Source organism: Photinus pyralis, unplaced genomic scaffold, assembly GCF_008802855.1.
Source record: "Photinus pyralis isolate 1611_PpyrPB1 unplaced genomic scaffold, Ppyr1.3 Ppyr1.4_LG7, whole genome shotgun sequence".
NCBI classification, from domain to species: Eukaryota; Metazoa; Arthropoda; class Insecta; order Coleoptera; family Lampyridae; genus Photinus; species Photinus pyralis.
In genome coordinates this window covers 35,304,218-35,317,112 of record NW_022170738.1, presented here as the reverse complement: position 1 = coordinate 35,317,112, position 12,895 = coordinate 35,304,218, and the positions used below count along the sequence as shown (strand labels likewise).

Sequence of the window (12,895 nt, the reverse complement as noted above, 5' to 3'; positions counted from 1 at the left end):
GGCCTCGCCTCGCGCATTTACATAAACCGCCGTCGATTCTAAAACGCAACCGAGCGATATTGTTTACCCAAACTTTACACCCGAACTGTAGCCACTCATTCGCTAATTATTTACTTTCTTAATCCAACCACCCTGACAAATGGCACAGACGAGATGTAAGCTTTCACAGTTGCTACTCGTTTCTTTATTTTTCCTTTTGCTTCGCTACTTATACTGAGCAAAAACGGAACCAACGAAATTTCGAAATTCTCTCGACACGCTCTATCTCGGTAAAAACCCAAAACCATCCTTCTGAAGCGCTACATATGCAATTTTAGCCATATATAAAATTCGGAAAACTTCAAGTGCAAAGCGGGCTCCCGTATAGTATTTAAGTGTTTCGAATATAATACCTACTAAGTAAGAGATCTTTATTCAAAATAACAGCTCAAAATTTTTGCAAACGCTTGCCACCTCAGTCTTTCAAAAATCTCGCTTTTCAGTCAGTTGGTGGGGTAGTTTAAAAAGTAATCGAAAAGCGCATATTATCCACATTAACAGTCTTTGTATCAAAAAAATACGTCCACAAATAAGAAAGTTAGCACTGCGCATGCACAACCTATCCTTTGACAAGTCATTTTAATTTGACTTTATAAGGAGCATGTTAGCGTATAGAATTTACAAAGTAATTTAAATGGCAAAAGTGTAAAATTGTGGTACATGAAAACTACTGTTTTAGCAATAAATGCGGAAAAAATGCCTTCCTTCGTGCAAGCCTTGACAGTAAATCGAACCAAATAGTGAAAAAACTAGAACAATGACTCTTAAGATAAAGATGTAGTAGCGACACAGCCGCAGAGACGAACAGACAGACGGACAAATTGCCGATTTTTTTTATTTTTGTGGAAATGCCCCTCCTTCCCCCATTTTCCTCATTGTGCCCGTCCCGGCTCGTTCTCCTTGTCCTCGTCCTCGATTCTCTCTTGGTCTACTGTTTAGCGCATTTTCTCCGTCTGTCCATCCGCCCCAGGCCTTAACTACTCCTACAGTTTTCAAGACATGTAGTTCGTTCCTTTTGCATTCGATAACTTATAGCTCTATCTCGTACCAACTGCACAGTCAACTTTCTTATTTATCAGTTTCTTATTTGTAAAAATATTTATGCCTTAACTTATTTTCCTTTGTACAAATAAATGACGTTTTGGGAAGTACTGATAAATTCGTGGAAATATGCGTTACTCGCCTTAAGGCGAAAACCGTTCATGATTTTTTTCTTAGTTTTCCCCTCGGTTTTCCCGTTTTCTATTATCTTTTTCATCCAGTTTCACGCCTCTTTTCTTGTCCCTGCTTGTTCTCTCTACATCTCCCCATTCCCATATGATAATTCTTTTTAGCGCATTTTTTTAAGAATTAAAAAAAATGTGCTCTTGTTTGCGTTTTGTCCGTCCGTCGGTCCGTCCGTCCGGACCCACTTACACCGTTTTGAACTACTTCTAGAGGAAAGGTCCTAGAGTCCTGGAATTTTTTGCAGTAGGTAGCCTATACCTTGAAGGTGTGCCAGACGGCTATCAAATTTCGCTGTCTAAAAGGGGGCTGTAAATTATCCTCCTTGTTTCCGTTTATTGTCTTCTATCTTCGTTTCCGTTTCGCCATTTTGCCTTCTTTGCCTTTTCTCATCGATACCTTTGTCCCTACTCTAACGTTTAGATCTCTTTCCATATAATCTCATCTAATCTACCATATTTTTTGCGCATACTCATATTGGAAAGCGCTATATTATGACCACTTTCTCCGTCCGCCCGTCCGTCCGTCCAATTCCTTAACTACTCCTACAGTTTTCTTTATTCCGTCTCTTACCCTTTTCATTCCTTTCTTCGCCCCTCCCCCCCCTTCATTTCATAGTGTTTACCCTTTCCCTCCAAGCTTCCCCAATTTCCTCTCCTGTCATGTCATTATCTGTTCTCGACAATCTTTTTTATTCGTTACTCTCGTCTTCTACCAATAATCTTCCTCCTCTTCTTCCTTCTTCTCAATCTCTCTGTGCCCTTTTTTTCTTGAACAAATTGCGGAAATCCTTGATTTCAACGTCCTGTTTTTAGCTGATTTTTGAAAAAATACGCTATTATATTCGTTATGGCTGGCTGGTCGGCTGTCCGGGTGAGATCTCAGCAACTACAATAGCTAGAGACTTCAAATTTTCACTAAAAGCTTTCTGCTCTACTGTAGATGTGCACGTTCTAGTCTATTTTCAGTTAGATTACTTGTGAGATTGATGATTAATGAAAATAATTTTGATATGGTTTTCGGAGGTGCTATAATTTTACCGTTAGATAGCGCTACCAGTATAAAACATAATTATTTACTTTGTGATTTGTTTTACAAAATAAAGACGTACCCTCAATTGAAATTAAATAATATTGATTATTTAAAGCAGCCAAAGTTACTCGTGAGATCGATAATTTAAACTTCGCTAATAAAATACTGATCTGCGTTACCAAAAATGCGCTTTAATCATGCATATGCTGATTTACAACTTGTTTTAATATATTAAATCTGTGATATCATTCACTATTTTCTAGAAGATCGTGGGAGTATTGTAACCGCATTCTACAACCTTGCATATGATTCTTATGGGTTTATGACATGTGAAGAATTTGGAAACTCTAGTTGGTTATGCATTTTTTTTTACAAAAAGAAAACATGAAATGTCCTCCGATCCGACACTGCAATCTTGAGTTGGCAGAGGAAAAATATACTTCTGTGTTGGAATTACAGGCTGCTATTATGCTCACCAAAAGACACCCGTGTGCTGGTGACTGCAGATCGATCGAAGGGCATTTCAAAAGCATCGTGTACCTAGATATTGGCGGTGTACAGGGTGGTTCAAATTCGGGCTCGCCATTGGGATTTCCGCAAGAGATATGACAAGCAAACATTTTTGTATACTAAATTAGGGCGACTCTTCATGGCATGTGGATCAAATACAAGTGCTCAATATTCACGCCTATTAACTCGATAGTCGACCCGAATTGGTGGATCAAATACAAGTGCTCAATATTCACGCCTATTAACTCGATAGTCGACCCGAATTGGAATTCGCAACTTGCAGCACGCGAGATGCGCTAAAAAATTACCGTAATAGGGCAGCTTCCCTCTTTGTTAAACACGCACCTAATTCCAATAATTTCCTTATGTTTGCTTTCTAATTCTGGAGCCAAAGAATGGCGACATTAACGTCACCAACCACTACAATAGTTTCTTTGGTTCTGTAGCTTGTATGTTTTAATTTTATTTAAATTTTGTATATAAATAGCGTAATTTGGTGTGAAGCAGCCTATACTATAGTTTCCTATTGTTCTCACTTAAAAGCTTATTTTTGAAGCAAGGGAATTAAGTAAAATCACTGCGTGACTGAATACAGCAATCTAACTAAATCTCTGCAATCTATTCGAGTCTTCAAAATTGAACTCATTACCTATTTATGAACTGACGCTGTAATCATCGAATTACGTAAATGGTTGTTTGTTTTTACAAAACTTCGTTTCCTTCGTTTATGCTCTACTAAATGTAAAGTTAAGCACTAAATAAATAAATAAGTAGGTCAAAATATCCTTTTACGGAATTAAATATTCACGTGAACTTGATGAAATTACAATACTAATACGTACAGGAATCAATTACGAGACGAGGACATATTTTCGTGTAATTTCTCTACGCACGACAAAGGAAATTCGAATTCATATGCCATGAACTTCTGAGCCAAATTTGATTTCACTTGCGCAAATATTGAAGCTTGGGTAATTGTTCTTTGATTGGGAAGGGTGTGTTTGCACATAATAACGAATGACTATGTGCAAAGATCGTAACCTTCTAAATCCAGTCTGTGACTTTGCCAAAAATATTTCCAATAACAAAAATGAGGACATGGTCCAATAAACGATGGAAACTTTAGTGATGTAAGGTAGAGGGTAAGCGTCAATTTTAGACACATTCTTTAATTAAGAAAAACTACCAAAATTAGGTATTTTGGACGAGCACAATCTTTTGTTTCCTAATATTAAGGCGGAATATTTCTCACAAAAGTAATTGCATCACTGCTCAAATTAAATAAAAATCTCCCGTCATGCATCGATTCGACAGTAACCACAATCTGAATTTCCGCAGGGCCTTCGGCGCTTTTACAATTTGCAAGCGGTTTTCATTTCCGAAAAAAACATTTTTTGACTTTGAACGCGTACCGCATGTTTGTTGAATTATTAATATGGCACTTAGTAGGTGTGTATATATTTTTACGTCTCCCACTCAAAGCGAAGGGTCATTCGAAAAGATCCCCTTTAACCAAATATTGATTATAAATGCACGACCGTTCGAGTAAATTTTCCTGGATTATTATTTTTTGTGAAAATCCCACAAATTGCTGACCTAATGGTCATCGGATCGTAATTGTGTGTATGTGCGGTACGTTCTACACTCATTAGATGCTATTGATTTTAGATATGATAATTGAACGTAATAAAACCGGAACAATAAATAATGCACAACGAATTTCAAGTTGTATTGTAGTTCTATCGACTGGGCTGTATAGGTCAGGGGTAACTTTCAATTTTAAGAGCTTGTTACTTTGACACAAATTGGAATATTTTCCTTGAATGAAATCGTGTAGTAGTTCAACTTTCAGAAATATACGACGCGTTGATTGGGTTACGATCGGAAACGCCATTTGACTGCCCTAAATGAGCTCTGAGTTCATGAATTATTAAACTTTGCTAATTGATGTTCAGCGATGGGCATCTTTTATATTTCTTTCACGTTATATATTATGATAATTTATTTAAAAAAAAACATGTCATTTGTGTTCGGGTTTAAGGCTTCTCATAATTTACGCGCGTGTACTAGTAGGTATATCTCACATCTGGGGATTACGAACGCAGCCAACAATTCAAAGATAGAGCGGGAAAATGCCCTTGCTCGTGGACTCAACTGAGTCATATCCGCACGATACGGTCTCCTTTTAACAAAATTTGAATCTGCGATTCTGGGGTCCAAATTGAAGTGAGGCGACTTTATGCGTTTCAGAAACATTTACCTGCTGACCAATGGAGCTGGGGTGCTTTCCAAAATCGAAGCTTTTGGTTGAGTCACTATTACAAGTGAACGTTTTTCCTCAAGTTTTCCGAATGTAGCTAATTTATAACTCTTATTTTACTGTCTGCTCAGGTCGTTCTAAAGAGGGCGTTCTTGACTGGTTCTTTAAAAAAAAAAAAGAGAAAACGCTATAGCAGAACGGAGTATTCAGGTACTAAATAAATCGCTAGGAGTAAATTAACACACTTCATATGGCTTTTAAGGTATTGAAAAGAAGCTTCCGACTTTGGGGAGTTGGTGAAGTTAAGCTCAAATATCGCTAGCTCCTGATGGTGACCTTGCCAATTAAATCAAGGTGAAGTTTAAAAGGTGCTTAGGCGGTTTTGAAAAGTAGTTCAAGCTATCGATCAAAGGTCGCCCGTCCCGCTTTTTCGCTTGTAAAGGTGACATTGGGAAGTAGATCAAGATGAAGTTCAAAGATCAATTCAGCTTTTTTTAATCTAAATAATAACGATCTATACTAGAGGTTAGTTCAAGGACACATTATTAATATATAACCTTAGGGTCATTGGCCTTTGTTGACTTTAAAAATGAAATAGCACCAAAAAAATGAGGCACTGACTCTTGTTGGCCTTTAAAATAAAATAGAGCACCACAATAATGAGGGCCAAAGCCATTTGACGGAACAAAATAAAGACCATAATACTTAACAACCCTACGACATTGAAATCTAAATAAAGACCATAACGACTGATTTGTCAAAAGGGCGGTGGGGTGTTAGGGTGAGTGTGGGGTGTCATTGATGGTTAGTTCAAAATGACTCAAACGTGAACACAAACTTAAACACAAACGTAAACGCGAACGCGAATCGATCCCCCAAAACCAAAACTTAAACAGGTAGCTACCATACCTGTTCCTATATTCGTCGACTCAACGATAAATAATAAAGAAATTTATTTATTTATTATCTCAGAGTGACCCGCATAATGCTTTTTAGAGGTGCCTCTGGCAAGTAGAAGGTGTAGTACGGATCAGTAAATTTAAGAGCGTGTTTGAAAGGGGTAGGTACCTATCCTCTTAGCTGGTCTTGTGAGTTGTTTAAGATCATGAATTCGCATTACCAACCCAGTTACTTAATAATTTCTACCCCCCCCCCCCCCACTCATAGAAGGTTAAATATCTGACGTACGGTTGGGAAGATCCTTAGACGCAAGAAGAGCAAAGTATACGCAAGTACTTAGACTTCAATGAAAAATCTTGGACTAATGGTGATAGTATTGTCCTATAAGTAATTTTATTATAATTGTATCGTATTAGCAAAAGTGTTGACTTAATTTGAAACAGACTGTATATTAGCCCTAGAACTTTGAACAGCGACTAACAACCTTTGAACTTTGAACGGAAACTAGCCTTTGCATTTAATTTTGGTGATTACCACATCGTTAACCTTTGAGACTGTTATTTAGTTTTGAAAGTCATCGTCGGGAGGAGAGCGAGATAAACTTGACAGCACCCGAATTTTACCTTATGAAATTTTACGTGGAGTACAATTAGGATATCCTTGTTATCCCTATATGGCTATCACTTGCTTTAGTCACGAGTGCTCATCATACGCTATCCGTGACGAAATTAATATTATTCGATATACATGAATGCGGGGGGCTTTAGAATCGCTACTCCCCTCTACTTAACAAGTTACCTTGAACTCACGATCAATGACACGGCACACTCAAGCTAAGACTACCGCCATTATGACAAATCGGTCATTAATGACCTTGATTTGGTTTTCAATGTGCTAGGGTTGTTAATCAGTATGGCCTCTATTTTATTTTAAAGTTGCCGTCAAATGACCTTGACAATAGAAAATCGTCTTATCACATTTCATTTTTAAAGTAATCAAAAGGCAATGCCCTCATTATAATTGTGGTGTCCTATTTGATTTTAAAGGTCAACAAGGGCAATGATAGTGACCTTTGAGCATCACATCTACCTATTTTTCAAGGTCATCTCTTGCAACCCCATACGTATAGGCCTATTTATTTTTTGCTTTATCGATTTAGAGAAGCATATGTTCGGCTACGATTGAAAGGGTACTTGTTCGGCGGTTTGGAAATGTTTATACTTCGGTTGGTAAAGTAGTCTCGGTTGCTCTTCACCAAATTCAATGCAATAGCATTAACTTAAACATAATAAACCAGCAGTTAGTAAAGTGGTACTCATTTTCTACAATTTGAGAATTCAAAAAGGTTGAACAGTAAACAGTACAATATTACTACTCAGCTTCGCTAACGCTAGTTCTGCGTTGTATTATATAAAAATTAAAATAAATATAACCCAAATCCTTTGTTTGCATTCGATTCTTATCAATAAATAGAATACAAATCTGTTTCATCAAATCAAAATTATTTCGAATAAAATTACTAATTACCTAAACATAATCCATAAAAATTGAAAAAATTATCGACGTGGTGGGTGGTAAGAATTTTATTAATTTTATTTCTTCTTGGAAAATGGCGCTTCCTTTAGAAATCTTCGGTGGTACAGTTGGCTTCGTGATGAATGCAAATCAAAAATGTCCATAGATATTGCGAGTCTAAGCAAACCGGCTTCAATTTCGCAAAAGTAATACTCGAGTTCGTGATTATACACAGGAATAATAGATCAATCTTTTACTGTGTTGATATTAATTTGATCCAAAGGATTTACTAGTTTTCGTTGCGGGTAAATTCATCGATTAATTGTCTTTAAACTCCTCGCGTATGCGGATGTATACAACATTTTATTTAACGCACAATATGTTATCAAATAACATTACTCAACTTTGCGGAACTAGCCGCTACTGTTAAAGAAATTCCTTGTTTATCACGATGAGTTTCAAGTTTAGTTTATTTAATCTCGTGATTTTTATTTGAAAACCGTTTCCGCGACTCGAAAATGTTCTTTCGTGTAAATTTTATCACTTGTAAATAAAAGGCATTGCTACGAATCAGGAAGTTTCTCCTCGTTCCGTAATCGACTGTAATCCGTCTATTTCGGCACATATACAGAATTGCAGCGAGAATGTTTCTTGCAACCCGACTAAAAACGTCGTCCGCGAAATAATTCTTTAATACACCAATATTTATACGTGATCACCCCTGAAGTTCAACGAAAACCTTTTGTACTGACGCGAAATAAACCAACAACCATAAGTAGTTTTTTCGGCCTTAGTTGCTATAGAGTTGAAAGTTGGTAGGGTGCGTAGGTCAAGAACGAGAACTTCAGTAGCTTTTTATAGTTACTCAACGAAGTTCACTTTGTTTGGCCTACACATCCTACCAACTTTAGGCCCAATAATTATAGCGTACCCACTTACTCGTACTCGTCACTTCTATAAGAATTAAATTACGCGTACCTAGTACGTGAGCGCTCGCGAAAATCACCTTCTACCGCTCTCCCCCAGCTATTTGAATGCCGCCTACAAAAAAAGCCGAAAAGGAACTTATTTCTGAACGCAAATGACCTCGATTGGCGTGCCCTAACAACCAATGAGAACCCGCATTTTGGTTACGTACTCGACTTTAAACACAACGCAACGAAACTTTTAGACCCATTTTCCGCAATATGTTTCCTGTTATCGCATGTTATCGCAAGACATACATTCGTTCACGTTTCCCTATGAAGCGGCATATGAGTAAATTTCCCCGTTTAACGAAATACAAATTCACAACCAAATGTTTTAACCGCCACCTCTTACAAAAGGTACTATATTGCAACGTTTTTACAAGTCAACCTAAAATTTCAGTTGCCCTGCATCAGTTCATGACATGAAATGACATGATTTTCCTAATAAGTCATTTTTCATTTTTATTCAATAAGGAAATTATGCGCCATTTTACTACATTGGAGAATGGATTTTCTCCCATTCATTTTTTAATCAATGAAACTGTCTCTTTTTGCAATTTGGGGCTAAAATATTTTTGCTCCAGAAGAATGCGTTGAAGAGCAAATATTTTAGCCCCAAAGTGCAAAAAGAGACAGTTTCATTGTTTAAAAAATTAATTTAAGAAAGGGTTAATTCCAACACATGTGCAACGTAGTCCTACAATACAGTGCAAAAGAAGATTAAGTATGTAATGGCAAACAAATTTTATTATTTATTTAATTAAAAATACTTCCATGCGAGGAACGACATCACTACTAACACAACACAATCTAGTTACGTTTATTTCTGAGATACAGGATGAAAAAGTTTGTCTTAAAAATTGCTCATTTTAGATATTTTTATGTAGAATCAGTGGTGTAGTCTAAAAAAAATTTTGGGCCACCCCTTCTGAGATTTTACCCAATGTTGGAATTTGTTAAATGCAACACCCTATCTTAACGTCAATTTTGGTTGCATTTTTTCCTGACTACATTGATGTATCACAACATATTTTTTTTTTAATTTTAGCCATGAACCATAAGTAGAAACCTTATTTTTTTTTACGGTTTTTAAATAGTACCTAGGCCGTGGATTCATGGAGATGTTATTTTGCTTATTGTATGAATTGTAACTAAGACAGCCGATACCAAGCAATAAAAATGGCTGATGATAGAAACACGTCATTTCAAATAATGATATAATATACTAATTTAATTAAAAATCAAAAACATATAGGTTGTGATACATCAATGGAATCAGGAAAATGAATGCACAAAATTGACGTTAAGATATACAGGGTGTTGAGTTTCAAAAATACCAACTTTCGGTCGAATTCAAAGATTTTTTACTATGCCACTGGCTTTTACGTAACAATATCTAAAAGCAGTTTTTACCTTTTTTCTATCCGTCATGGGTAGTAAGAGATGATAACATGTCAGAAAGTCAAACTTTTCGTTTTCAGCCCGTACCCCAGGAACAAACGTAGCTAGATTGATGCTGATTGGGGTATTAAATTTTCACAAAAAAGGTGCCACAGGGTTGCGAAAACCTCAAGTCTCTACGATTAAAGACAGCTGAGATACACCTCAGTCTCAACCAAAATAGGATACACGGTACCCTTTGAAAATCAGAAGCATAGTTTGTAAGCAGCGCGGTTGTTACTAATGTAAATATAGGCATTCCACTATGAAATAGTTTTGGAAAATCACGTATACAGCTACTTAACAACGTTCTTGAGGCTAAAATAAGGCTAAAGATAATGTTAGTGTTTCGTTCCATTGTAATTACTATAATAATGAATATATTTCTAATAAACTTTCGCAATTTAGCTCAAAGCGAATCGAATACCTTTATCTACGCGTAGAAAAGCTGCTATTATTCCGTATCAAAGCATTTTCGTGCATAATTAAGCGAGAAGCTGTTGTCAACTAAACTCGCACAAGTTAGGAAATAAGCAAGCTGCGAGAATATTCAAGCGCCTCTGGTTTACTCCCGTAGATAATCTGCATGACGTAGGTACAGATGCTGTGGCTAGAACTTACTTTGTTACCTCCTGAATCAGTTTGTTCAAATTTCTGTGCAACTTAGATTTCAGACAAACAGTGCACTCAGATATACATCAATTCTAAATTAAGCGTATCAAAGACAGTAACTTTTATACAAAGCTTTTTTATACTTTCGATGGTAAAAGACATTCAAGGAAATGACCAATTTTAGTTTTTTTTAAATTTACCTCAAATCTATTCCACATTTTGAATTTCCACAAGCATCTAAAACTGAAAATCATTGTCCATTTAACATTCTCTATCTTTAATAATAAGAAATTTACCCATGCAATCCCACGCGATTTGGGACACACTGTATATTTAGACAACTGACGTCACGAAAAAAGTTTCAAAATCAACGAAAATGTAAGAGCGACAATTATAAATCAGGTGATGGAAACGGTAGAAAGTGTAAGAAAAAGTCTTAATGTGTTATAGAGCAGGCAAACATTGTTAATACAGTCAATTTGTGTCCAAAGGGAAAGTTGAGGAGTAGTTCTGATTTTTTGTATTACGTATGTTTTGTAGGGTGGAGAATCCGAATATGGGGTTTCCTAATTAACGAAAACATTACAAAAATTCCGATGGGGATTTTTGAATTTTTATAAAAAAAATAAGATAATAAAATAAACCGGAACCCCCCAAAAAGTTCCAAAATGTTCATTGCCTCTTGAATTATTTTTTCGGGAGGATAGAACTAATTGCTTTACCCATATTTTTGTGTATTCCCCTTTTAATTTTGTAAACATTTTTTCAATATACTTATTCCAGGATAGGACACATCTAAACGGGGGTGTCAAAAAATTATCTCTGCGAACATTTTGTCATATTCAGGTGGTTTCTGCGTGTTTTGAAAACTAAGGATTTTTCATTACCATGCTAAGAATAAATTAAAAAAAAACAAAGTTCTCGAGGTACCAAATTTCCTCTTTTCAGAAAGTGCCTACCCACAAATCGGGATAAAGCAGTTAATTACATCTTCCTGTTAATAGGCAGAAGAAACGTACTTTTTTGGACTTTTTGGGGTGTAGCTTCCAAAGGAAATAGTTTGGAAAACAAATTTTGTGCCCACACCTACCTTTTTTTTACACAGGTACAAAAAATTACGACCTATTCACTAAATCAATGTCTTTAACAGTAAATTAGAGTTGAGAAATCAAACAGTGCGTAAATTAATCAGTTTTTGACTAGCGTTTGGTCCCCAATGCTTTGTCGTAGAACAAACATGGATAGTGGTGGGTTTTTAATCTTTTTTAATATTGTGTCAGCGATGCGATGAATGGAATCAAAACCACCCCACAGCTTTCCGTGTAAAAATACAACCTGACTGTATTGTTTTGTAATTTTCACCTAGGCAGAATGGGATATAGAGAATGATCAGAGCGAGGCGGGCCTCGCGGCCTCGAAGCAAATGCTGTCATTTGCGATGATAGGCGACATGAACCGTTCTGAGCAGGAGAATTTATACCGCACCTCCAGGAAACTGAGCCTGGTACCGAGCGCGTGCGGTAATCTCTTGGAACGACGCACGTCTACGAGCAGAAACTTCGACGTGAGCAGCTCTCCTCAGCGATTTTCCGAAGACTTAGTCCTCAGCGTGCTTAAAAGTCCGATCAATCATGTTAGTGCGGAGAGTAAGGAGGTTGACATCGGGCCGTCGCCCGGTTCCGAAGACGAGCTGTGCGTTAACACTCCCGAAGAGGACACCAGGTAATACATCTCAATCATGTCGCCGGTGTTGAATTGTAATTTTCTTGGTAAGGTTTAAATCGGGCGGAAGCGACGATGAGTTAACAGAATGCGAGCCTATGGAGAAGTTGCCCTTTCTGCAGAGATTGAGAGGTCATCGCATGCCGAGGTTTGGCGAGGCGCACCACAAGCGCGTCCCTACACCTTTGAAACGAAGGCAGAGATTCCTGAGGAATAATAAGGCTAAGGACGTAATCGCCGCGGAGGACGTTGTCGATGAGGAGGACGTGGAAGACGCCACCGACGCTGGTCCTCGCGGAGTTCCCGATCCGTATTATCCCATTTATTTACCGATCGATCAGGCGTTTAAAACAAAGTATGTGTTCCACCACAAAAAGGGAAAGACTTGTCAGGAACGGACTTACGTTTTTTTAGAACATCCAGGAGGATGGTTGTGTTTCTTCTACCACTTTACAGTGTAAGTACACTCTATTTTTTTATTATCATTGAGTATTTTATCCATCACATGTATATGTAATTGTGTCTTACAGAGGGTTGAAGCGTAAAATAGGTACAAATTTAATTCTTCATGACACGGAAACGGGTAGCTCATTGCGGATTAGTATTTCATGGATTCTTATAATGATAATCCTATGGAAATCTACTGATCTAAAATATTCTCTTCTACTTCCGT

At 37.0% G+C, this 12,895-nt stretch overlaps 1 protein-coding gene across 1 annotated transcript in view; it reads left to right on the top strand.

Moving 5' to 3' along the window:
- LOC116176211 overlaps nucleotides 1-12,683 on the top strand; it is a 60,901-nt gene extending 48,218 nt beyond the window's left edge. Inside the window, exons 4-5 of the mRNA XM_031494691.1 lie at nucleotides 11,871-12,222; nucleotides 12,275-12,683. Of these exons, the coding sequence (XP_031350551.1) occupies nucleotides 11,871-12,222; nucleotides 12,275-12,683 (761 nt within the window). The remainder of the gene's footprint in view (nucleotides 1-11,870; nucleotides 12,223-12,274) is intronic.
- Nucleotides 12,684-12,895: the final 212 nt, after the last annotated feature.